This window comes from Mya arenaria, chromosome 7 (assembly GCF_026914265.1).
Source record: "Mya arenaria isolate MELC-2E11 chromosome 7, ASM2691426v1".
Taxonomy (NCBI): domain Eukaryota; kingdom Metazoa; phylum Mollusca; class Bivalvia; order Myida; family Myidae; genus Mya; species Mya arenaria.
In genome coordinates, this window is record NC_069128.1 from 30,300,988 (window position 1) to 30,325,371 (window position 24,384).

The 24,384-nt window shown below is 34.9% G+C and overlaps 1 protein-coding gene across 1 annotated transcript in view; it reads right to left on the reverse strand.

The window, feature by feature from the left end:
- Nucleotides 1–2,662: 2,662 nt before the first annotated feature.
- Nucleotides 2,663–24,384, reverse strand: part of LOC128241746 (presequence protease, mitochondrial-like) — a 38,500-nt gene continuing 16,778 nt past the window's right edge. Inside the window, exons 16-25 of the mRNA XM_052958809.1 lie at nucleotides 24,243–24,372; nucleotides 22,376–22,573; nucleotides 20,973–21,138; nucleotides 18,917–19,017; nucleotides 16,761–16,884; nucleotides 13,484–13,596; nucleotides 10,734–10,862; nucleotides 9,460–9,574; nucleotides 8,985–9,118; nucleotides 2,663–3,210 (exon numbers count right to left, since the gene is read on the reverse strand). Of these exons, the coding sequence (XP_052814769.1) occupies nucleotides 3,111–3,210; nucleotides 8,985–9,118; nucleotides 9,460–9,574; nucleotides 10,734–10,862; nucleotides 13,484–13,596; nucleotides 16,761–16,884; nucleotides 18,917–19,017; nucleotides 20,973–21,138; nucleotides 22,376–22,573; nucleotides 24,243–24,372 (1,310 nt within the window). The 3' untranslated portion in view covers nucleotides 2,663–3,110. The remainder of the gene's footprint in view (nucleotides 3,211–8,984; nucleotides 9,119–9,459; nucleotides 9,575–10,733; nucleotides 10,863–13,483; nucleotides 13,597–16,760; nucleotides 16,885–18,916; nucleotides 19,018–20,972; nucleotides 21,139–22,375; nucleotides 22,574–24,242; nucleotides 24,373–24,384) is intronic.

Below are 24,384 nucleotides of genomic sequence, written 5' to 3' on the forward strand. Positions count from 1 at the left end.
GATTGCATACCGTTCATATCGAATTTTCCAAGAAATATTTTTTAAATTGTTATTGATTTGTCTTATGTGAAATTGATCATGTTTATTTGTTGAAATTATTTTTCATTGGTTTTGTTAAGATATTCAGTAGATGAGGCCCGACATTGTGACTCGTAACCTTTCACCGGCAGAAAGGGACAAATGGGTACACGTTTCCAGAGCGAATTTTTTCATTATGTTTTTATCTCTGGTTTTTCGTGGGCGATTCGAGTCACAGCTGAATATCATTTTGTAGGGTTCTGTAACTGGTTCTGTATGTCTCATGAATACTGTTATATTCATATTTATTGTATATGGTACCATGCCGGCTAAGTTCACAATTACACGTCTGGTAAAAGCAATTTGCTTGTTTTTCTATGAAAAGTTATATATATATATATTAAGTAAAGCTTAGACTAATTACACCAAAAGTGTGTGTTTTCATGTCCTGTATTTGTAAGTATCATTGACAAGTCACCGAAAAACACTTATGTACATATTAATAACTGTTAAAACAATGGAGAGATCTTCTTGTTACATTATAACCCTGGAATACTAAATTCACGTAGACATGGACTTAACATATTCTTGTTTAACAAAATTTGAAATCATCGATGACTCACGTTATCTGACACACCGTAATATCAAACTTACCTTTTGCACTAAATAAAAAACAACCTCGATTTCTCAGTTCCAAAGGCAAATTATTGTGTTAAAATAAGAAATGTTTGGATAAGATCGCATAGTATATAAAACACATTTTTCTATACCCATTTGGCCTTTTTCAGGGCGTCTTTTGGCGCTTGTTCTCAGGATAGAATCGAGTCGAGTCGAACCGTGTAACTCGCGTAAAACGCCCTAACACTGGGAACCGGAAGTAGAGTTGTTTACATCATCGAAGGGTAGTTTCTGCTGTAAATCATGCACGCATCGTTCTTACCTTGATTAGGAAGTCAATCCTATGGTCATACGTCATTGACTTGATTTACTCTATTCATTGTGTGTGTATACCTTTCTATCCGATACACTATATACATCTTGGATACAATTTTAAATAGCATACCTTCAGTAAATTGATAAGTACTTCTTGACCACAATCAATGAACATTTAAATGACATTATTCACTTTGGGAGTTATGGCCCTTGTTTTTTAAGAGTTTGAACAAAATCACCTTGAACACTGGCTGCTAGTAAGTTTTTTTATGGTTTCATGGGGTCGAAAGCTAGGTGACCGCGGCCGTGTTAAGACAGTTGGCCGCTAAATGCACGTACTTTATATAGTAAAAACGCACAGGGGAATTTGGAGTGGCCCGATAAGGCAGGTGGCCTTTTAAAACAGGTGACTGTTGAACCAGGTTTTACTGTATGTTGTGTTTGCACAAATTTCTGGGCTTAACTCCGATTTAGCTCTGTAGATGGGATAGTAGAATTCGGTATCTGAATCTTCATTTATATGTTTAAATATCTTAAATTTCTAAATGTCGAGCTGATGTTTTAAAATTGATATCTTCATTGTACAGTTAGGGAATGGCTTGTCGGGCAATAGTAATAACTATTAGGACTGGCAGGACCAGTGAACTGTTGCCCAGCAGCGTTTCAATAAATAATACATTTATCCGATTAGTTTATCATGATTCTGCCAGTAACAAGACGGCTAAACCTGAGCACTCTTAAGCAACGTAAGGTCTACGACTGAGACATCTGATTGAAACGAGGCCCAGGCACGAGACATAAGGTTTTACATACGACCTATAATCAATCGTCATTACCTTTTTAAAGAATACATTTCCACGGATTGGATTAAGACAACACAATCTGCAGTTGTCATACAGGCATTGAAAACACCACTGATTTTAATTGTTGGGATTCTCCACCACTTTAATAAGCACATAATTGAATCCACACGCAATATGGAGCAAATTATCGGTTAAACCTATATTGATTGTTTATAAGTATTTACTGTCTTCGTTAAACCTATAGTGATTGTTTATAAGTATTTACTGTCTTCGTTAAACCTATAGTAATTGTTTATAAGTATTTACTGTCTTCGTTAAACCTATAGTGATTGTTTATAAGTATTTACTGTCTTCGTTAAACCTATAGTGATTGTTTATAAGTATTTACTGTCTTCGTTAAACCTATAGTAATTGTTTATAAGTATTTACTGTCTTCGTTAAACCTATAGTGATTGTTTATAAGTATTTACTGTCTTCGTTAAACCTATAGTAATTGTTTATAAGTATTTACTGTCTTCGTTAAACCTATAGTAATTGTTTATAAGTATTTACTGTCTTCGTTAAACCTATAGTAATTGTTTATAAGTATTTACTGTTTTCACTTTTTATTAATTTGCCCTTGATATATTTGCATTAGAAGAAAGTATATTAAGAAATATTTTTACGGTTGTGGCTTAGGAGGCAATGTTTACAAATAAACGTTTTGATTTTATCCACAATTTTCGTATTTTCTCGGTAAATATGGCAAACCTGTGCATGTTGTAACTGTGCTTGCATGAATATATACCTATTACCTACTTTATGGTTATTTCTCGGCTGTACACGTTTCCTGGCCGAATATTTGTTTCTTTACCGGCCATTTTGTTTATTGCAAGCTTATTGGCCGCAATCATCAACAACGTTTTGTTTTAGTTTTGTTTTATTATGAATGTACATAATGCCTCCAAAATGTAACAAATAGAATCACAAACAAGATCAATCTATTTTTGTTACACTACAGAAGAAAACAGCAAGATCCATATTAGTTAATATTGTTATTTGATTTTTTTAAATTAATTTACTTCAATTATTATCATCATTTGATAAATACACTCAATTTAAACTAGTACAATCCTTTGAAAGCTTGAACTAAACAATATTCTAGACTTTGAATACTGAAGCCTTCAGATAGGAACTTATTCCTTAAAATTGTTCAGATCTTGTACTCTGCCACTTTCAGCTATGGGCATTCAAGATGTCATTCAGGCAAAATTCTTAAATGCTTTAACGCCTTAAGCAATTTTCTATGTGTAGTCCCTTGACTCCTTAAACATTTTTTATATATAATTCTCCAGCTTTAGTCCTACACCTTCAACTTTATTCCTTTACAATTTTCCAGCTTTGGTCCTCTGCCACCTTACTGTTGTTTGGGCCCAGGAAAGAAAGGGAAGAAGGCTTTTGTCCGGACACCAGGTACCTGGAAATAAGGACATTCATCATATAAAGGATTTTAGCCAGAAGTAAAAACATTGATCCCCTGCATCACCATTACAATTTTAACTTCCCGATGGATGTTAAGCTTGGGTCCTTTGTGAAAGTGGTATACACTGTGTAACTAACTGTTATTCTTATTCTTTTATTCATAATTTCGAGCATTCTTATTCTTGAATTTTCATCCCGTTGAAAATGACTAATACAATAGGAAAATGATTGGAAAATATAATATATCGACAATTCATCTGTAAGCTTAGGTGGTCTGTAGGCCTCGGTGATAATATAGTTTTAAGTCATATAAGTTCAAACTCATTTTTGCTTTCACTCTTTGAATGACTAATTTGTTTATCACAAAGTTGTTTATGGACCAGTTAGTGCTCTTTTTCCTTACAAAATAAGTCCAAACAATTTCGGACCTATTTTTAAAGGAGTTCGAAACCTGATGGCCGGAAATCAGCAAATACATTATTTTCATAAAAAAGTCTAGAAGTGTCAATATGTGCTAGCATGAACACGATAATACATCATTTTACATGATTGAAATAATAATGTGGTGCTGTCTCAGCTGATTTTATCCATTTAAAAATAGCACATAATGATTTCCCGGTTTAAAGTGTGTATATTTAGCATGTTAAAACCACGTGATTAGTACAGATACGTATACCAACGCTTAAAAAAATGGAACTCAATAGGTAGACAAATCCAGTAAATTTCGAATTGAAAAAAATACGCAAAAACTAAGGAAAATACATGTATCGTAAGCGATGGTATACACCAATAAATAAGATTCAATGCTGTACACAATGATATAAATTTTATGTAAGTTTTTTGCAGTCTTCTTTTTTTTCTTGCATCTGGTGTTTAGTTCCTGTAAGTCTCGACCCTAATTGTATTTTTTATAAGAATAAACATACAATATAAACCATTTGATACTATAATTTGAACATGGTCATACATATTATATTTATGCGAAAAGCTACAGAAACTAGCTCAGTAGCAAAACGTTTCAACATATACCCGGTTTAATGGCACTGGGTAAACGCCAAAGACATAGAACATAAAATCACAAACAAGAAACATGGAAGAACAGCACAAAACTCCACAAGCAGCACAGTGAATACATACTATATATAAAACAAGAGCTGTGACAGAGACAGCGCGCTCGACTATTCCGCCGCTTTTCAATGTAAGGATTGAAACGTTTTGGCGAAACATGCATGGATCACTGTTAGAGTAGATTTCAAGGCAATACATGGTGTGCTGAGATATTAGCATAAATGTGGTTCCATGCAAAATTTTAACGAGAATTTCTAAGTCTAATAATAAAGGGCCATTATTTGAAAAATACAATTATCTAACTTGGTTATTCAATTAAGTTGGGTGGTTGAATACCATTGTATAAAATCTCAATGCAATACATCAAATAGTTGCTGAGATATTATCCTATGTGTGCTAACATGCAAGACCTTAACCAGAATTTCTAAGTCGCATAATAAAGGGGCAAAAATAATATATATTATAAAAGATAGAGTTATCTTACTTGATTAAATAAGAAGGTTAAATAGATGGGAGCCTGTGTGTAAAGTTCCAATGCAATACATGATGTATTCGCTGAGGTATTGACTTAAAAGTGGTTACATGCAAAACCTTAACCAGAATTTCTATGTTGAATAAAAAAGGGGCCATTATTTTAATTTAATGCAAACTGGAGTTATCTTACTTGGTTATTTAAGTAGATTTGATGGTTGAATACCATTGTATAAAGTCTCAATGCAATCTATCAAGTAATTGCTGTGATAATAACCTATGTGTGCTTACATGCAAAACCTTACCAGAATGTCAAAGTCAAATAATAAAGGCCCATAATTTGCATTATATTCAAAAAAGTGTTATCTGGGAATACGTTTCTAATGTTTCAATGCAATACATGATATATTTGCTGAAATATTGACTTAAATGTGGTTACATGCAAAACCTTAACCAGAATTTCAAAGTCGAATAATAAAGAGCAATTATTTTGCATTAAATGCAAACTAGAGTTATCTAACTTGGTTAATTAAGTAGGTTGGATGGTTGACTACCATTGTATAAAGGTCTCAATGCAATACCTCACTAAGTTGCTGAGATATTAACCTATGTGTGCTTACACGCAAAACCTTAACCAGAATTTCTAAGTCAAATAATAAAGGGCAAGTATTTGTATTAAATGCAAACTAGAGTTATCTAACTTGGCTAATTTAGTAGGTTGGATGGTTGAGTACCATTGTATCAAGTATCAATACAATGCAATACCTCAATTAGTTGCTGAGATATTAACCTATGTGTGCTTACACGCAAAACCTTAACCAGAATTTCTAAGTCAAATAATAAAGGGCAAGTATTTGTATTAAATGCAAACTAGAGTTATCTAACTTGGCTAATTTAGTAGGTTGGATGGTTGAGTACCATTGTATCAAGTATCAATACAATGCAATACCTCAATTAGTTGCTGAGATATTAACCTATGTGTGCTTACACGCAAAACCTTAACCAGAATTTCTAAGTCAAAAAATAAAGGGCAAGTATTTGTATTAAATGCAAACTAGAGTTATCTAACTTGGCTAATTTAGTAAGTTGGATGGTTGAGTACCATTGTATCAAGTATCAATGCAATGCAATACCTCAATTAGTTGCTGAGATATTAACCTATGTGTGCTTACACGCAAAACCTTAACCAGAATTTCTAAGTCGAATAATAAAAGCCTATTATTTGGATTATATTCAAATAATTGTTGTCTAACTTCATTAATTTAGTATGTAAGATAGTTGGGAATACATATTCAAAGTTTCAATGCAATAACTGATGTATTTACTGAGATAATGACTTAAAGGTGCTTACATGCAAAACCTTAACCAAGGTGTGACGCCAACGCCGACGCCGACGCCAGGGTGAGTAGTATAGCTCTCCTTATTCTTCGAATAGTCGAGCTAAAAACTCTAGGTATGTTTATCAAGGATTGTTAGGTACCGCCTTGGAACGGTCAGTAAAATGTAAATTTACAGGGGGTTTAAACCAGTTTATGTGCACAGACCTAACTCTTATCCAAACAATCCTAAATAAAGATAAAACGCAAAGGTAAATCTTATCAAAGTTTGCATTAACTTGAGGAAACTTAACAATAAAACAAATAATAATACACCTATAGGTAAACCCCAGTACTGCTAAGATTAGAGATCCCAACTCTATCTGCAGACGGAGGAATACAATTCAGAGCACCTAATGCAAAAACTTTTCAAAGATACGATGCTTGTAAATATGTTAATTTCAAATCTGGACAACATTAATGTCAGAATGTGTATGTTTGTAAACAATACAACAATATTCATATTTTGTACGCATTTTTATATTAAAACTACAGTATCCGTAACCATCTAGCCTGTTTTTTTCTTCAATATGTAATAGGTACAAAAAAGTCTGAGTAAACCGCCTACTTGTTATCAGAGTTTCTCTAAGTGGGGTCTATAGTCATTATTGAGTCATTCAACACAGCGGCACAACACAATTCACTGTTCTCGAAGAATTGACAAACAAATTATCGAAGAACTTTATCCCACAAAACAAAACTGAAAATACCAACACTCAATATTTCAGAAGTCCAGTTAGTCTGTATGAGAAAACAATTAATCAGTCCTTTGGACATCACTTTTAAATGTGCACTGACTAAAAATGTTCAAACATTGATGCTCACTAATACTGAGCTATTCAGCCCACCCTTATACAATCTTCAATCAGACCAGATTATTTTTGGCCATGTCTTTAAAATAAAGAATGGCATAAGCCGGACTACATGGGAGACAATTTTATCTCCAATGACACTGTACATTCACATAGGACAAGGTTAAATCAGAAATGGGCTTTTGCTATTCCAAATGTCAAAGGTTTTGGGTTAAAGTCCCTCTTCTTTTCTAGTGTTTCCCTATGGAACAAATTTCCATAAAGCATAGCACAGGCTGTGATATCTCCCGTTTTTAAATCACTAGTAAATAATAAGTTTTAGGTAATTTAGCATAATTATTTATGGTAATAAATGGTTAGAGTTTTAATAAAGAATTGCCAGTATTTTTTTATATACATGTAACAAATTGATCATATTTTCTATTTATATATTCAAAGGGTTTCAGTATAAGAACTATTTTAACTTAAGCTCGCATTTTATTAATACTACATACTGTAATATGCAAACTATAATGTGAATTATATATATATATATATATATATATATATATATATATATATATATATATATATATATATATATATATATATATATATATATTGCTCAACTTATAACTTATTATGTACAGTAACTGTTACACATCTACTGTGATGTTTATTTTAATGCATTAAGAATAACTTTTAATATAGTTGTGCAATTTGAATTGCAGTCATATTATTATTTAAATATGCAATGCCTCCCTATGCCATGCCGACAAAACAAAGGACCACAAAGGAAATAAGAGTTTTCTCTTAATGTGCCTGTCATGACTATTTATAATATCATGTATGTAGTCTGTTTAATTTACTATACACATGTACATGTTGTTTTTTAAATGTCCGTGTAGTTGTATTCCTTACTGAAATAAATCTATCAATCTATCTATCTATAATCAGATTTAGGATTAACCATAAATGAATTTTATTTATAGTAGTGTACTACAACAATAGGTTTTTTTAGTAAACAATTTGGCAATAAATTAATTTTGCCATGATGTTTTTAATAAACTAAAATGAACAATGAGAAGTTTAACTCAGGTGCTTAAAAATTGTACTTTCAGGTCACTTTCAAACAAAAAGATATATTTGAAGCACCATTTGCAACTATCAGACCAATCAGTATCTATCATGTGATGATGCTGTTTATCGATTATTTCCTTTCTGTTAAAAAAGATTTATGGTACTTTCAGAGCTGTTTGCGTCCATAACACTTACGTACACAAACCAAATAGGGTTAAAGTAATATAAAGTCAGTACTTAACACTGATAAAAAACTTTTATAAGATACTTAATTCCAATTATGACTTTCGCTTTAAATAAAGACAGCTATAGTCTGATCTGAATCACTCGCAAGTCGGTTTCTTTTTGGTAGAAATAAGTAATTGCATTCATTATGCGAGGTAAAGAGGACATGCTCTTCCACCGTCCGCATCCACTGCACAGTACTTCCTTCGGTAACACTTCATACATACCATGGGAAAATGACTAACAAAATCTAGTTTAATGAATAAACATAAGGCAAGGGAGACAACTTTTCCAATGAAATGCATGTTATAATTAAATACTCTTCAAGAACCATTTGTCAGTTTCCCCCACAGGCAAGTGGTTTAAGTAGCTGTGTTGAAATTTGTACAGATAACGCGGAAGCAGAAACCAAGTTTCTTACCAAAAAACAGTCGAGATTGTTTCATAATTATCAGCTTTAAGCTTTTATCAAATTAAGCTCAAATAAATTAGTGTAAACCATAACAATTGGCCCCAATTTATCGAAACTTCAGAAGTCCCTCTGATCGGATAAAGCTAAGCTCACAAATTTTGTTTTACTAAGAATTGGGTAATGTTTAGTTCTTTAGGAGTTTTGAGACTTCAAAAAGGAATACTCTTTATGGTAACCACAATTTTTATTTTGACTTATTGAAATAAGCTACTTAAGCTACTTAAGAAGTTTCGAGAAATTGGGGCCAGGGAACTCAAGCAAGAATCACTGCCTTATTAAAACCAACCTTTGTGTGACATCAACAAGACTGTCTTTAGCGACTGCAAATAGCTGGTCTCGAGACTGCTGTCTCATTTCGTCAGTGATGTTATTCAGGAACAGCGTGGTTCCCATTTGGCCCGGGGGCACTGGTTTGTCTGACTGGAAACAGAATGAGTATCAATTAGGCTAGAAGCAAATAATTTATTGATTTCTATAAGCAAGTTTTAAATGTGGTAAGTGTACTTATAATATCATTGTTGAATGCAATGGAAAGCATGCTTTGGTTTAATGATTCTCATATCAGAATAATTGAGTAAAGTCATTGACTATATATCTTTAATGGTAAAAAACAGTACTGCCAAAGCAGTGCCGTTCATAGGTACCATGCTACTTTTCGACAAGCAAGCATGATTTGGTCCCCGGCTTCATACCTCAAACAGAAGCGCTCAGGAACCAGTGTTTAATTTAAAATTGAAAATGATCCCAGTAAATCTGAATACCTGTTGAAACATGGTGATTTTAGCTTCTTCAACGTCAGTGTCTGTGAACTCTCCTCTAGCAGCCCAGTTTATGGCATCCTCAAACACTGACAGGGTGTTCATGGAATTGGGGTCCCTGTAATATACATAATAATGTCTTAAAGCTACCCTCTCACAGATTGACCGTTTTGACAACTTTCTTTTATTTTTTTGTCTTGGAATGAACCAATGTTTACATAAATATGTGTAAACCAGTGATTAAAGACTGGTGATATCAAATCACTGTTTTTACTATTGACGTACGCATCTTGAAGTTTTGTGGCTAAAAGCGTTACTTACACTTTAAGTAACAAAGCGTTACTTACACTTTAAGTAACGCTTAAAGAAATTAAAAATGATTTGCATAAAACATCAATGCTCGAACGTAAATATGAACTACTGTGATCTGATGTTTTCTCAGTATAGTAGACATTTACGAAACAATGGCTAATTCGAAGACAAAAATTAAAAAAGTTGTCAAAACGGTAATCTGTGAGAGTGGAACTTTAAATAATGGAAAACATATAAGATCATTGAAAACATTATTCATTATTTAATTCTGTAACAAAGTTATCATCTATTGCTTTATTCTTAAGGTATTATTAACACACACAAAAGGTTTTTAAAATATAGACAATAATTCAACATAATGGGCCGATTGTTTAAATCTTCGTTGACCTTAACAACGTTATTAACAGCTGTGTTGTTAACTTTAAAAGGAGAAACATTTTAAGATATGCTATTACATTTAAACGAATCAGGTTCAGCTGAATCAGTTTTAAACGAATCAGGTTCAGCTGAATCAGTTTTAAACGAATCAGGTTCAACTGAATCAGTTTTAAACGAATCAGGTTCAGCTGAATCTGTTGTATCAAACTTTGTTAGAAATACTGAGGCCCCAATTTCTCGAAACGTCTTAAGTCCCTTATAACAGGATTAAGCTAATCTCACTATTTTTGTTGTTCTATAAAATGTGTTATATTTACTTCTTCAAGAATTTTTAGAAATTATGTAGGAAAAATCTGTATGATTAACAGAATAAACCATTTTTCATTTATCAAAATCCATTTTCAGTATGTTTTTTGGCTAATTGAAATAAGCGACTTAAGCCTGTTAAGCTTAAGAAGTTCCGAGAAATCGGGGCCTGGTGATCAAAAGTGTGCCAATGAAACTTCTAGAGAAGTAAAGATTTGAGAGTTAACAACGATGATGCAGTAAAATTCATCTAAAACTTAACTCTCAAAATACATATTCACCTGTATGAATAGAAGCTGAACACCCCATTCTTGGGCACCATTGCAGCCCCTCCTCCATATGCTCCGCCCTTCTCGCGTATCTCCCGGTGCAAGTATTTCCATGACAACAGCCGAGAGAGCACTTGTAACCTGATGAAAAAAATGTAGAACTAATCGATTTCCTTTCTCTGATAATTATGTTGTGACATATGCGAGAATTTCCATGACAATAGCAGAGAAAGAACTTTTAACCTGCAGAAAAATATGGAGTTAATTAATTCTCTTTCTCTGATAATAATTCTAGTGACATTTGATTAAATGTATCATTAAGCTTATTATTATTATCATTAAAGGTGTTCATTTAATTTAACTTTTTTGCCCATGGTTATGAACAGTGGAAAAGCACTTTTATTTTTGCAATCATGGCCCTGACCCCTATTTCGCGAAACTTAAGTCCCTTATAACAGGATTAAGCTATGCTCACTATTTTTGCATTCCAATAATTTGCGTAATATTTACTTCTTTAAGAGTTTATATACTTTAGATAGGAATAATTGTTATGATAATCACAACAAGACGACGCCACATTAAAGCCGGATTTTTTATTTGACGATGCAATTTTGCAAACCTAGGATTTGAGCTAGTGACCTAGTATTTTTAACCAAAAAGACCAATATTTATACTTATCGGAAATATCGTTCATACAAATAACCTGATCGACAGAAACTATTATATTTGTGTGAGGAAAAATAAACATTTTATAAGTAAATAAGCTTTTCCAAAAAAGATCTGTCCCAGAGCCCTAGTTTTTGACCCTAGATGGCACACTTTATCATCTAAGATTTCATGTACACAAATATTTTTAAAGTTAATTAAAATTATTTTTTTTGGAAAAATATGGGTAGATGTGCAATTCATGATTGGTATGTGTGTTTATAAAATAGCAATTGAATTTAGTTGTTGACTGATATTGATAGGTTTGGTAAGCATAGATTTTTTTTATGACACCGGGAAAATATTTCCTATGATTTGACCTAGTGACCTAGTTTTTGATCTGAGGTGACCAATATTCACAAATGTTTAAGGCAACATGTAGACACATATTCTAGTCAAGTTTCATAAAGATTTGACAAAAAATAATGATTTTTTATGACCGTTGAATTCTTTCTCCTAAGATTTAACCTTGTGACCTAGATTTTGACCGGGGATGACCCATATTAAAGAATTTTTAAGATATTATGCAGACAAACATTCTGACCAAGTTTCATAAAGATTTGACAAAATTGTTGAATTTATGACGTGGAAAGATTTTCCTAAGATTTGACCTAGTGACCTAGAATTTGACCCGGGATGACCGATATGAAAAATAAGCAAGATATTATGCACAGACAAATATTCTGACCAAGTTTCATCAAGATATGAAAAAAATGTCGAATTTATGGCGTGGAAATATTTTTTCTAAGAATTGACCTAGTGACCTAGATTTTGACCCGGGTTGATCCATATTAAAAAATATGTAAGATATTATGCAGACAAGCATTCTGACCATGTTTCATGAAGATTTGATAAAAATTGTGGAAGTTATTACCGTGAAATATTTCTTCTTAAGATTTGACCTAGTGACCTAGTTTTTGACCCGAGATGACCCATATTCATATTTATATATATTCAAGACGACATGCGGACAAATAGTCTGACGAACTTTGATAAGCATTGAATAAAAACTCTTGATTTTATTACATAAAATGAAAACTTTAACGCAGAATTGTTAAAGACCGCCCGCTCGCCCGCCCGGTTTTCGCCATTCTATAACCCGTAATTTTCGCCATTCTATAACCCGTTGTTTTCGATGAAAAATCCAGCTTAAAACCATTATCATTAATCAAAATCCAATTCAAGCCTGTATTTTGACTTATTGAAATAAGCTTCTCAAGCCCGTTAACGTAAAGAAATATCGGGACATTGGGAAGGCCTCCTGATCATGAAAATACTTGATTAACAAGTTGTATTGTTTTGACACATTTACATTTGTAGTTTATAGAGCGTGTTTACCTAGGGCAGTCCTCATGAGTGAGGGTACTGTTTGGACACTTTTACTCATGTAGTTTACACAGAGAATGTTTACCTAGGGAAGCCCTCATAAGTGTACGGTACTGTCTGGACACTTTTGCTCATGAAGATTACAGAGAATGTTTACCTAGGGCAGTCCTCATGAGTGTAGGGTACTGTCTGGACACTTTTGATCATGTAGATAACAGAGAATGTTTACCTAGGGCAGACCTCATGAGTGAGGGTACTGTCTGGACACTTTTGCTCATGAAGTTTACAGAGAATGTTTACCTAGGGCAGTCCTCATGAGTGAAGGGTACTGTCTGGACACTCTTGCTCATGAAGTTTACAGAGAATGTTTACCTAGGGCAGTCCTCATGAGTGTAGGGTACTGTCTGGACACTTTTGATCATGTAGATAACAGAACATGTTTACCTAGGGCAGACCTCATGAGTGAGGGTACTATCTGGACACTTTTGCTCATGTAGATAACAGAGAATGTTTACCTAGGGCAGACCTCATGAGTGTAGGGTACTGTCTGGACACTTCTACTCATGTAGTTTACAGAGAATGTTTACCTAGGGCAGACCTCATGAGTGTAGGGTACTGTCTGTACACTTTTACTCATGTAGTTTACAGTAAATGTTTACCTAGGGCAGTCCTCATGAGTGTAGGGCACTGTCTGGACACTTTTGCTCATGCAGTTTAGAGAGAATGTTTACCTAGGGCAGTCCTCATGAGTGTAGGGTACTGTCTGGACACTTTTGCTCATGTAGTTTACAGAGAATGGGAGTTCAATCTGAGTTTTCTTTGAGCTAGCTGTGAAACTCTTCGTCTGAAATAGATAATGATTAAGAAAATATAATAAATAAGCTACTTCTCAGGAAGAGAGCTCTCCATTAACATCATGTTGAATATAACCATCATCATGTTGAATATAACCATCATGTTAAATATAGCAATCATGTTGAACATAACCATCATCATGTTGAATATAACCATCATGTTGAATAAAACTATCATATTGAATGTAACTATCATGTTGAATATAACCATCATGTTGAACATAACCATCATGTTGCATATAACCATCATGATGAATATAACCATAACCATCATGTTGAATATAACCATCATGTTGGACATAACCATCATGTTGAACATAACCATCATGTTGAGTATAACCATCATGTTGAATATAACTATCATGTCGAATATAACCATCATGCTAGTGACCAAATCTAATTTTATTATCATTTGTAATGGAATTGTACTCTAGTTTATAGTAAGTTTTATTAACTTGATTGTGTCGAAAATTGCCAGCTTATAGAATTACGTTCGAGTCAATTTCCTGGGTAAAACACATCTTTAGAGGCCATGAAGAGGTACCCCTGGTTGGGAAGAGGTACCCCTGGTGGGGCGGATGAACCCAAAACCTCTTGAGAGAGAGGCAGACACCTGTACCACTAGACCACTCTCACCTTCAGATAACTTGGTTACTGATGTCTGATATTCAAAACAAAGGAGCAAAATAAAAAAAAATACATAAAAAGTTCTTGTAGCTTATATTTTTCCTCTTTATTTCATCTGGAACAGTCGTAAATTTACCTATTTGGCAACTTTTCAAGCACATAAAAACACCTTTGCTATGCTATGTTCTCCCTTGTTTTTACACAAATAATGTCTGAACATAAAACCCTTCCATATAATACCAAAATGATATGGGGTCAAGACCTTTAATAAATGGGCTTCAAAATGATTGCACTATAAAGCAAACAGGTGCATGGTAAACAAGTAAATTACAGTGTTCTGCCAAGGACGCGCCCTTGCGCCATTGGCGCAGAAGAAAATTGTGATGGCGCAAAGAAATATCTGAAGACGGGCCGATAGGCGCGCCCGTTTTTCGAAAAGCCGTTTTGACTTAATCGAATTTTCGAAGAGCCGTTTTGATTTAATCGATTTATTTTTCAGAAGTTTTAGGAATGACGTCACCATTACGTCATATGTACTCTCGTTGTGTGGAAAATTCTCGATATAAAAAAAATGTTCTTATGATTGATAGACATGTTTTCACATGCTCAATACACTGTAAATCAAAACTATCATTATTCCTGAAACCTTTATACTTTAAGTATCTATTCTTGCTTGATTTATCATTAAGAGTAGAGATTAAAGCATAAACCGCTGCCCTATAGTTGAAAGGTCATTTTGGAAGATCTGTCATGGCGGACGGTGCAATTTTTAGATTTTGTTTTTCAAGTGGAGTGATTTTTCTTAGGAATAACTTGACCCCCCCCCCTTTTTATTGGCTTAAAAGGTAATTTAAAGCTTGTACTTTAAGAATATATGTGGTTATCATAGCCTGCATTCGCTCGAAATGCCTTTAAATGTTGTCTGAAAATTATAATTTTACATTGAATTATATAGGGAATAACAATGGTGGTGTGTAACCTTTACAGCACAGCGTTCATTCGATAAAACAACGATTTTCATTGATCCGTATACGTGTAAATATCCAATCGCGAGGGGTAGCATATTTTTTTTACTAAATTCAATGTTTTCATTATGGCTAAGAAAAGAAAACAACTCGAACTATGTTTGATTTCTTCACTGTTCCTGAAGCGAAGAAACACAAAAATCAAATATGTTGAACGGCAATATTAATACCGCGAAAGATATTACTCCCCCAAACAGTTCAATAAGCGAAACTGACTGCATATTAGCAGAAAATTCTAATACATTGCCGGTAGATAACTGCGATGCTAAAACGTCTGCAAATCCATCTGACAAGAAAAAAGTGAAACAAGGTCATTCCAGAAAAGATGGCTCTCCGACTTTTCCTGGGTTTTTTTTTTATGAACAAACTCAATCTATGAAATGCACTATTTGTTTAAAACATAAGAAAAGCAATGCGCTCACTACTTCTGAATGTAAAAACTTTAAAATCAACATTAAAGACATGCATGTGGATGTTAAGCCGTGTATATAATGGTTAAATAAAAGACTTTCATTTACAAGTTTTCATTTTCCCCTGGCAAAGGTCATGGCCCTTCACTTTTGAAAATGGCCCCTAATTTTCATGACTGCTGGGCCATTCGGCCCCATCTTTTTCAATCCTTGGCAGAACACTGAGTAAAATGACACTTTCTATACATACATACATATATACAAAGTTTCATGTGGGTATCTTGAACATTTTTCCAATTTAGGACCTACGTAAGTTTTCATTCATCACTGCCTGCCAACACAAAGCTCAATTCAGCAACACCAAAGCTTCAACACAACCTCCAAGGGGATACCTGAAGCATTTTGAACCGTAGACGCAAACAGTTGACCAAGACATAGACATTTGTTTTGTCTAAATATGGAAATTTAGAAGAATGCAATTATCTTAGTACCATCATCAAGCATTTGCATGATTCTGAACGTTAGCATTTATGCTTCACTCTCAAATAATGACCGTTTTGACAAAAAATGTCTTGGAATGAGTCAATTTTTGCCTAAATGTCTGGAAACCAGTGATATAAGACTGCTGGCAGAGAGCAGCTTTGAGTGAAATTATGACAAATTATAACCAGTGCAAAGGTAAATGTTAACACTCTCCCTTAGCCTTGATTTTGATTCTCGATTTCCATATGTAAACACTTGCCTCGTCAGCGTAGCCAAAATGGCTTATTAAGACAGATGTATCTTCTATTTTCATATGGAGTTAAGGCTGTTTTCCTACAAGATAACAAGATTATCAACTTCCTAAGAAGAGCTTCAAACCTCTCCAAGGGGAACCAGACCCTTTCTATGCTAGGGCAACCTAATGGGCAACCTGGTGGTACCCTAACAGTCAAGTAGCCTTTCAAATACTGTGGTTACAAGCGGAAGCTAAGGTATGGGGACAAAAAGCAAGCAGTTGAGGATTGACAGGTGGATCCACAACAAAAGTAAAGTGTCTCACACTGAGCCCTGGGTAAGCATATGAAGTCTTACAAAACATGAGTAACTTACATGTGTAGTGTGATCCTTGTAAACACGCTGTTCTGGTTTTCTGTCACTATGAAGGGTAGTTATAAACCCATCGAGTTCTTTTAGAGCTTTAGGCATAAACTGGGGTGTTGCATTAACAGATATCCTGGGGAAAAACATAAGAAATTAATATTAAACAAGAGCTGTTACAGTATGTGACGAATGCCCCCGAATGTGACATTGACCTATGAACAAGGTCAGTACATGAAAAGTTGATCTTGCCTTTACATGTCAAATACATATGGCAAGTTATTTTAAATTGCCTCTAAACATAAAAAAATACCACCCATACTTGACAACCGACACTGTTATGTCCTTATATATGCAGCATTCCATTGTGAATAAACACCCAAGTGTGACCTTGACCTTAGAGATAGGGACACGGGTCTGTCATGCGACACGTCGTCTTGGTATGCCGAACACATGTGGCAAGTTATTTTAAAATCTGTTCATACAAGGGAAAGTTACAGCCCGGACACGACAACCTATACTCTATGTCCTTATATGCAGCATTCCATTGTGAATAAACACCTAAGTGTGACCTTGACCTTAGAGGTAGGGACACGGTTCTTGCAAGTGACACATCGTCTTGGTATGCCGAACACATGTGGCAAGTTATTTTAAAATCTGTCCATACAAGGGAAAGTTACAGCCCAGACACTACAACCTATACTCTATGTCCTTATATGCAGCATTCCATTGTGAATAAACACCTAAGTGTGACCTTGACCTTAGAGGTAGGGACACGGTTCTTGCACGCGACATGTCGTCTTGATATGCCAAAGACATGTGTCAAGTTATTTTAAAATCTGTCCATACAAAGAAAAGTTACAGCCCGGACACGACAACCTATACTCTATGTCCTTATATGCAGCATTCCATTGTGAATAAACACCTAAGTGTGACCTTGACCTTAAAGGTAGGGACACGGTTCTTGCACGTGACACATCGTCTTGGTATGCCGAACACATGTGGCAAGTTATTTTAAAATTTGTCCATACAAGGGAAAGTTACAGCCCGGACACGACAACCTATACTCTATGTCCTTATATGCAGCATTCCATTGTGAATAAACACCTAAGTGTGACCTTGACCTTAGAGGTAGGGATACGGTTCTTGCACGTGACACGTCGTCTTGGTATGCCGAACACATGTGGCAAGTTATTTTAAAATCTGTCCATACAAGGGAAAGTTACAGCCCGGACACGACAACCTATACTTTATGTCCTTATATGCAGCATTCCATTGTGAATAAACACCTAAGTGTGACCTTGACCTTTGAGGAAGCGACACGGTTCTTGCACGCGACACGTCGTCTAGGTATGCCGAACACATGTGGCAAGTTATTTTAAAATCTGTCCATACAAGGGAAAGTTACAGCCCGGACACGACAACCTATTCTCTATGTCCTTATATGCAGCATTCCATTGTGAATAAACACCTAAGTGTGACCATGACCTTAGAGGTAGAAAAACGGTTCTTGCACGCGACACGTCGTCTTGGTATGCCGAACACATGTGGCAAGTTATTTTAAAATCTGTCCATAATATTCTGAGTTATTGATTCGGACGGACGGACGGACGGTGCGATTTTAATATGCCCACCTTTGGGGGCATAAAAAGCATGTTAAGTTATTTTACCACTCTGTGCATTAACTGGGGTGTAGCATTAACAGATATCCTTGGAAAATGAAATAAAAAAATGATATTAAAATAAAATCATCAGATTATTTTAGTCCTCCAGGCATAAACTGGGTTGTGGCATTTTCTGAAATCTTGGAAATATAAGTATATTATGTCAAAACTGTGTATTTATCAAGTTATAAGCAAGCCTAAAAGTATGTGAATAATGTTGACAGCTATGAAATCAGTGAGGAACTACAGTAGGGATGTACAGGTCATGACCATCCTCCGGACAAAGTTTGAGGACTGCAACTTTTTGCACCGGAGCTTTTTCTTTTTAATATTGTTTCAACAAGGTTTTTGTGTTCAATGTCACTGTGACCTTCAATGTTGGTTATCTGCAGGTCATGACCAAGCTCATTACCAAATTTTAGGACCTTAGGCCAAAGCAAACTCTAGTTATCAATTGGACAAGATAGCTAGAATGGGATAAAATATAATATTCAATTTAATTACTTGAGATTATCTTTGTTCAGAATCTCCCTTCCCAGCTCGACCAAGTGTTCCATGACCTTGCTGTTATCTTCCAACTCTGCTATCTTCTTCATAATCGAAACCTGAAATAGAACAATCATTTTTTAGCCTTAATGCATAGGCCATATTCTAAATAGGCTATATAACATTGACCATATTCTCCCTACGCTATATAACATAGGCTATATTCTCCCTAGGCTATATAACATAGACCATATTCTCCCTAGGCTATATAACATAGGCCATATTCTCCCTGGGCTATATAACATAGACCATATTCTCAATAGGCTATATAACATAGGCCATATTCTCCATAGGCTATCTAACAAAGGCCATATTCATTATAGGCTATATAATATAGGTCATATTCACCATAGGCTATATAACATAGGACATATCCTCTGGAGGTTATATAACATAGGCCATATTCACCATAGGCAGTATTCATCACAAGCCATATTCACCATAGGCAGAATTCACCATAGGCAGTATTCACCACAGGTCATATTCACCAAATGCCCTATTCCCAGTTTGAATTCGCCATAGACCATATTTACAGTATGCCTTATTCACCATAGGTCATATTTACTGTAAGCCATATTCACCATATGCCATATTTACCATAAACAATATTCACCATAGGCCATATCCACCATATGCAGTATTCACCATAGGCCATATCCACCATATGCAGTATTCACCATAGGCCATATTCACCAAAGGGAGTATTCACCATAGGCCTTATTCATTATAGGTCATATCCACCATAGGCAGTATTAACCATAGGCAATATTCAAACTCACCATATGCCAAATTTTCCATAGGCTGTATTCATCATAGGTTATATCACCATAGGCCATATTTACCATAGGCCATATTCCCCATAAGCTGTATTCACCATAGGCCATATTCACCATAGGCCATATTTACCATAGGCTATATTCATCATAGGCCATATTTACCATAGGCCATATTCACCATAGACCATATTTACCATAGGTCATATTTACAATAAGCAATAGTCACCATAGGCCATATTCACCATTGGCTATATTTCGTAAGCCATATTCACCATGGGCTGTATTTACCATAGGCAATATTGACCATAGGCCATATTTACAATAAGCAATATTCACCATAAGCCATATTCACCATAGGCCATATTAACAATAAGCAATATTCACCATAGGCCATATTAACAATAAGCAATATTCACCATAGGCCATATTTACCATAGGCCATATTAACAATAAGCAATATTCACCATAGGCCATATTTACCATAGGCCATATTAACAATAAGCAATATTCACCATAGGCCATATTAACAATAAGCAATATTCACCATAGGCCATATTTACCATAGGCCATATTAACAATAAGCAATATTCACCATAGGCCATATTAACAATAAGCAATATTCACCATAAATATTTACCATAGGCCATATTAACAATAAGCAATATTCACCATAGGCCATATTCACCATAGGCCATATTAACCAAAACCAATATTCACCATAGGTCATATTCACCATAGGCCATATTCACCATAGGCCATATTAATTAAAAGCAATATTCACCATAGGCCTTATTCACCATAGGTCATATTCACCATAGGCCATATTCACCATAGGCCATTTTCACCATAGGGAGTATTCACCATAGGCCTTATTAACCATAGGCCATATTCATCATATGCCATATTTTTCATAATCAATAATCACCATAGGCCATATTCACAAAAGGCCATTGGCCATATTTACCATTGGCAATATTTACCATAGTCACCATAGGCCATATTCATTATAGGGGGTATATACCTAAGGCTGTATGTGCCATAGTTACCATAGTTCATATGAAGCATAGGGTTTAAGGATTAAAACATAATATTTTTTTAACTTGAGTCTCCCAAGAAAAAAATCCATTCACTTGTGCAATTAGATACATTATAGCAGAAATCCTAACATAAGGATCTCTGTAATCTTGTATAAAAATTAATAATCGTTTAACTCTATGTACCAGAAATTGTATTTCTACCTGAGACACCCCAGAAAACATCTCATTCACTTGTGCTGCCGGGTTTAATGATGACGCGGAGTGAGTCATAGCGTATGAATGTCCAGCCTGGGGAATTCCTGCTGCCAGGTCAGCGGCTGCCATTTTAATCAGGGTCTCCAGACGATTACTGTCTCGTAGGTTGGACCTTAAATCACAATTTAATTAACTTTGGCGGTTATTGGAATATATTTGGCAGTGTTGTACTGTAGCAATAAAATCTTTTAATACATGTAAATCTCATAATGTAACCTGAGATTCAATAAAATCATGTATTCAACAAAATAAATATGAGACAATATTGAGTGTTAACTTTTTCTATGAAAGCGGAAGGGTGCACATGCTGGTCTCCATGAGGGCAGAAGGGTGCACATGCTGGTCTCCATGAGGGCAGAAGGGTGCACATGCTGGTCTCCATGAGGGCAGAAGGGTGCTATTGAAAAAGGACAGGGTGCAGCACCATTCTATAACCCTTCAGCTAAACCCTTTGGACCGCAAGTGGATTTAAACCTTTTTCTACAGAGTTAATTTTAGTTGATAAAGGGGGCCATCCATAACTAGCGTATCTTTAATGTCAGTTGTATTGGTCTTAATACACATGTGCGTATTGCGACTAGCAAGTTCAGGGCTTTTTCTGCCCATTTTGGGAAAAAGACCCTAGACATTTTAGGAAAATAGGCATCACAAATATTCGGAAATTGGGAAATTTTACAGTTAAAAGAACAAGCTTTTTGGATTCTCTACGAATGAAGAAATGATAAAATATTAGTTTTTTTTCCTTTTTAAAACACCAGATAACAGCTGAAATATTAATCCTTGGGTGTAAATATCTACTGCAATAAATCATGACAGATAATATTTCATGCTGATCTCTGAATGTGATGAAAATAAATGATATCTGAATTTATCCCCAAAACTTTACATCACATAATTTATTAGGATGTTGAATGAACCAGTACAGGTTTTTTACTATTGATTTTTTTTTTTTGATTGGGATTTTTTTCTGAAGATTTGGAAAAAAAATTCTATTATTTGCTTTGGAATGTATCCAATAGTCGAACGTGTGGGTACTATAGAAAAAGCCACAAAGTCTCATGTGAATATTATGAGCTAATGGCCTTGGTTAAAAGATGTGCACACTGATGACATCACCAAGGCTAAGGGCTATTCCAGTAAAACATATAACCCACGGGGGGAAGGCAATTTTTTAAATGGTATAAAGGAGGGTGCCCTTTTTCCCTAATTTTGACCCAACAAGGGTTAATTTGCTTCTGTAGGGGGGTGGCATATTTTAAAAGTGCCGTCCCCTGTGTGTTATATGTTTAAATGGAATAGCCCTAAGACAATACCTTGACGTTTGGATTAAATTATATATCATGCATTACCTGTCAAAAATTTCTGTCCACAGATCCAACATTCTGTTGAGATTTCGCTCCAAGCAATATGAGGAAAACACAACTCCCTGGTCAAAATCATCGGGATTAGTGTGGTGAGCAGAGACGTGAGTGCCAGCGTTGAGACCGCCCGTATGAAGCTCAGCTTGGTGGGAGAGTTCTTTATAGTCGTATGCACCAGCACCCATTCTGTAAAACGAAGTTGTCTTTACAAAGGTTACTTGCTGTTTACTGCTAGAATTAAGACTTTTGGTAACAACCTTTTAATATTGTCTTTAAAGCTGCACTCTCATAAATTGAACGTTCTGTATAGGAACAAGCCATTTTGTGCCAAAATGCATGGAACGGAGTGATGTGCCAAAATGCATGGAACGGAGTGATATAAGACTGCTGACGAAAAGTCAATTTGCAGGTTTTCATCTTAATTTGGAAAAATTAATGTTACTGGTGATAGGCTTATAAGACGAAATCTGGTATTTTTGTCTCGACGGGGTCGATTTTTAAAGCAAATCCAGCACTTGAAATTTTCTAAGTCTGTGATAATGTTCAAGCTAAACAGACAATTATCAACTATATTTGTTCATTTGCTTAGGATTTTTATTTTCCGATCGCATGGTATGTTTGAACCAGCCTAGAAGCAATCTTGGGAGTTAAATGGGTTCATACGGTATTTGATTGACCTATTTAAATACAAACCATTGCAGTGCACCTTTGATCTTTACACAGCTCATGATGTGACATCACAAATTGTACAGTTTGATCTGCAGCCGACAAACATGACACATTCCATTACATGTGTTAATAAGTTAAATTTTCGCAGGTGTTTGTTTGGATTACAGTTGATGGGACTTAAATTTTAAGAAATAAATAACCATTGATGATTGCGGATAAATTGATGTAACGAATAATGAAATGTGTATTGAAATCTGCCAGTTACTTGTATGTGCATGATATACACAAAGCCTAATAGTAAGGAAAAAGTAAGTTTATTTATGACATAGAAAAAATAACAATTCATTTTTTTTTAAATATTTTTTGTTAAAAAAAAAATAATTTTAAAGGTAGCAAAATATGTCTCCTGTCATAAACAACGTGTTTGGACCGATAACAAGCGTTATATCGGGTGTTCATCATAGCAAAACAAAGCAAATGGTCGTCTTAATCCGGTGGGTGTGATCGTGTCACTTTTATTGGGGTGTCATCAACAGACAATAAATCAATCAGTCAAATACCTTATGTTGAATATTCCTGATTCTGACTCTATTCTTTCTGAATTTCTTATAGACTCGCCTATAAGACGGGCCCCCTACTTTAAGGCTTAAAATTGGGACCAAATTTCCCCGTCTTATAGTCGAGGAAATACGGTAATACATTTTTCTTAAAGCATGGGTAACGATTTGACCCATAAAACATTAAATTTCGAATGGAAAAATAGAAAAACTGTGATCTGATCTTTTGGCAGCAGGCTAATATCACCTTATATGATCTTTTCTGGTGACACAAAGTCTTGTCATGGTGAAAATGAGTGCTAACGTTTTCAATTCATTTTCTAAAGGAACCAAGGAACAGTGTTGATAAGAAAAGATACAAGGACTTTTAAACCATGACCTTTATGTGTGACCTTAACCTTAAACATATGGACATGAGTGTTGTTATGACGAACATTCGTGACAAGTTCTTGAAAATAATTATATGCCAAAATTCAAGAAAATTTGACGATGTAAAACATGAGATTTTGTCAATTAAATGTCCCACAAATGAACGCACAACACAAAATCTATCTAGAGGGGTATAAAGAAGATGAAAATTGAGGTGGTTGAACCAAACATTTGAACATGCAGAAACAAGCATTACAAACCTTGTTATGACACTAGTAAACAAGGGGATATAAATCTTCATTTCCTCAGGCACCTTGTCTAAGAATGACATCATTCTCAGATATACAACCTCATTGGTCGGTTGACAGGTAGAGAACACTGGGATACCATCTAAAATAGAAA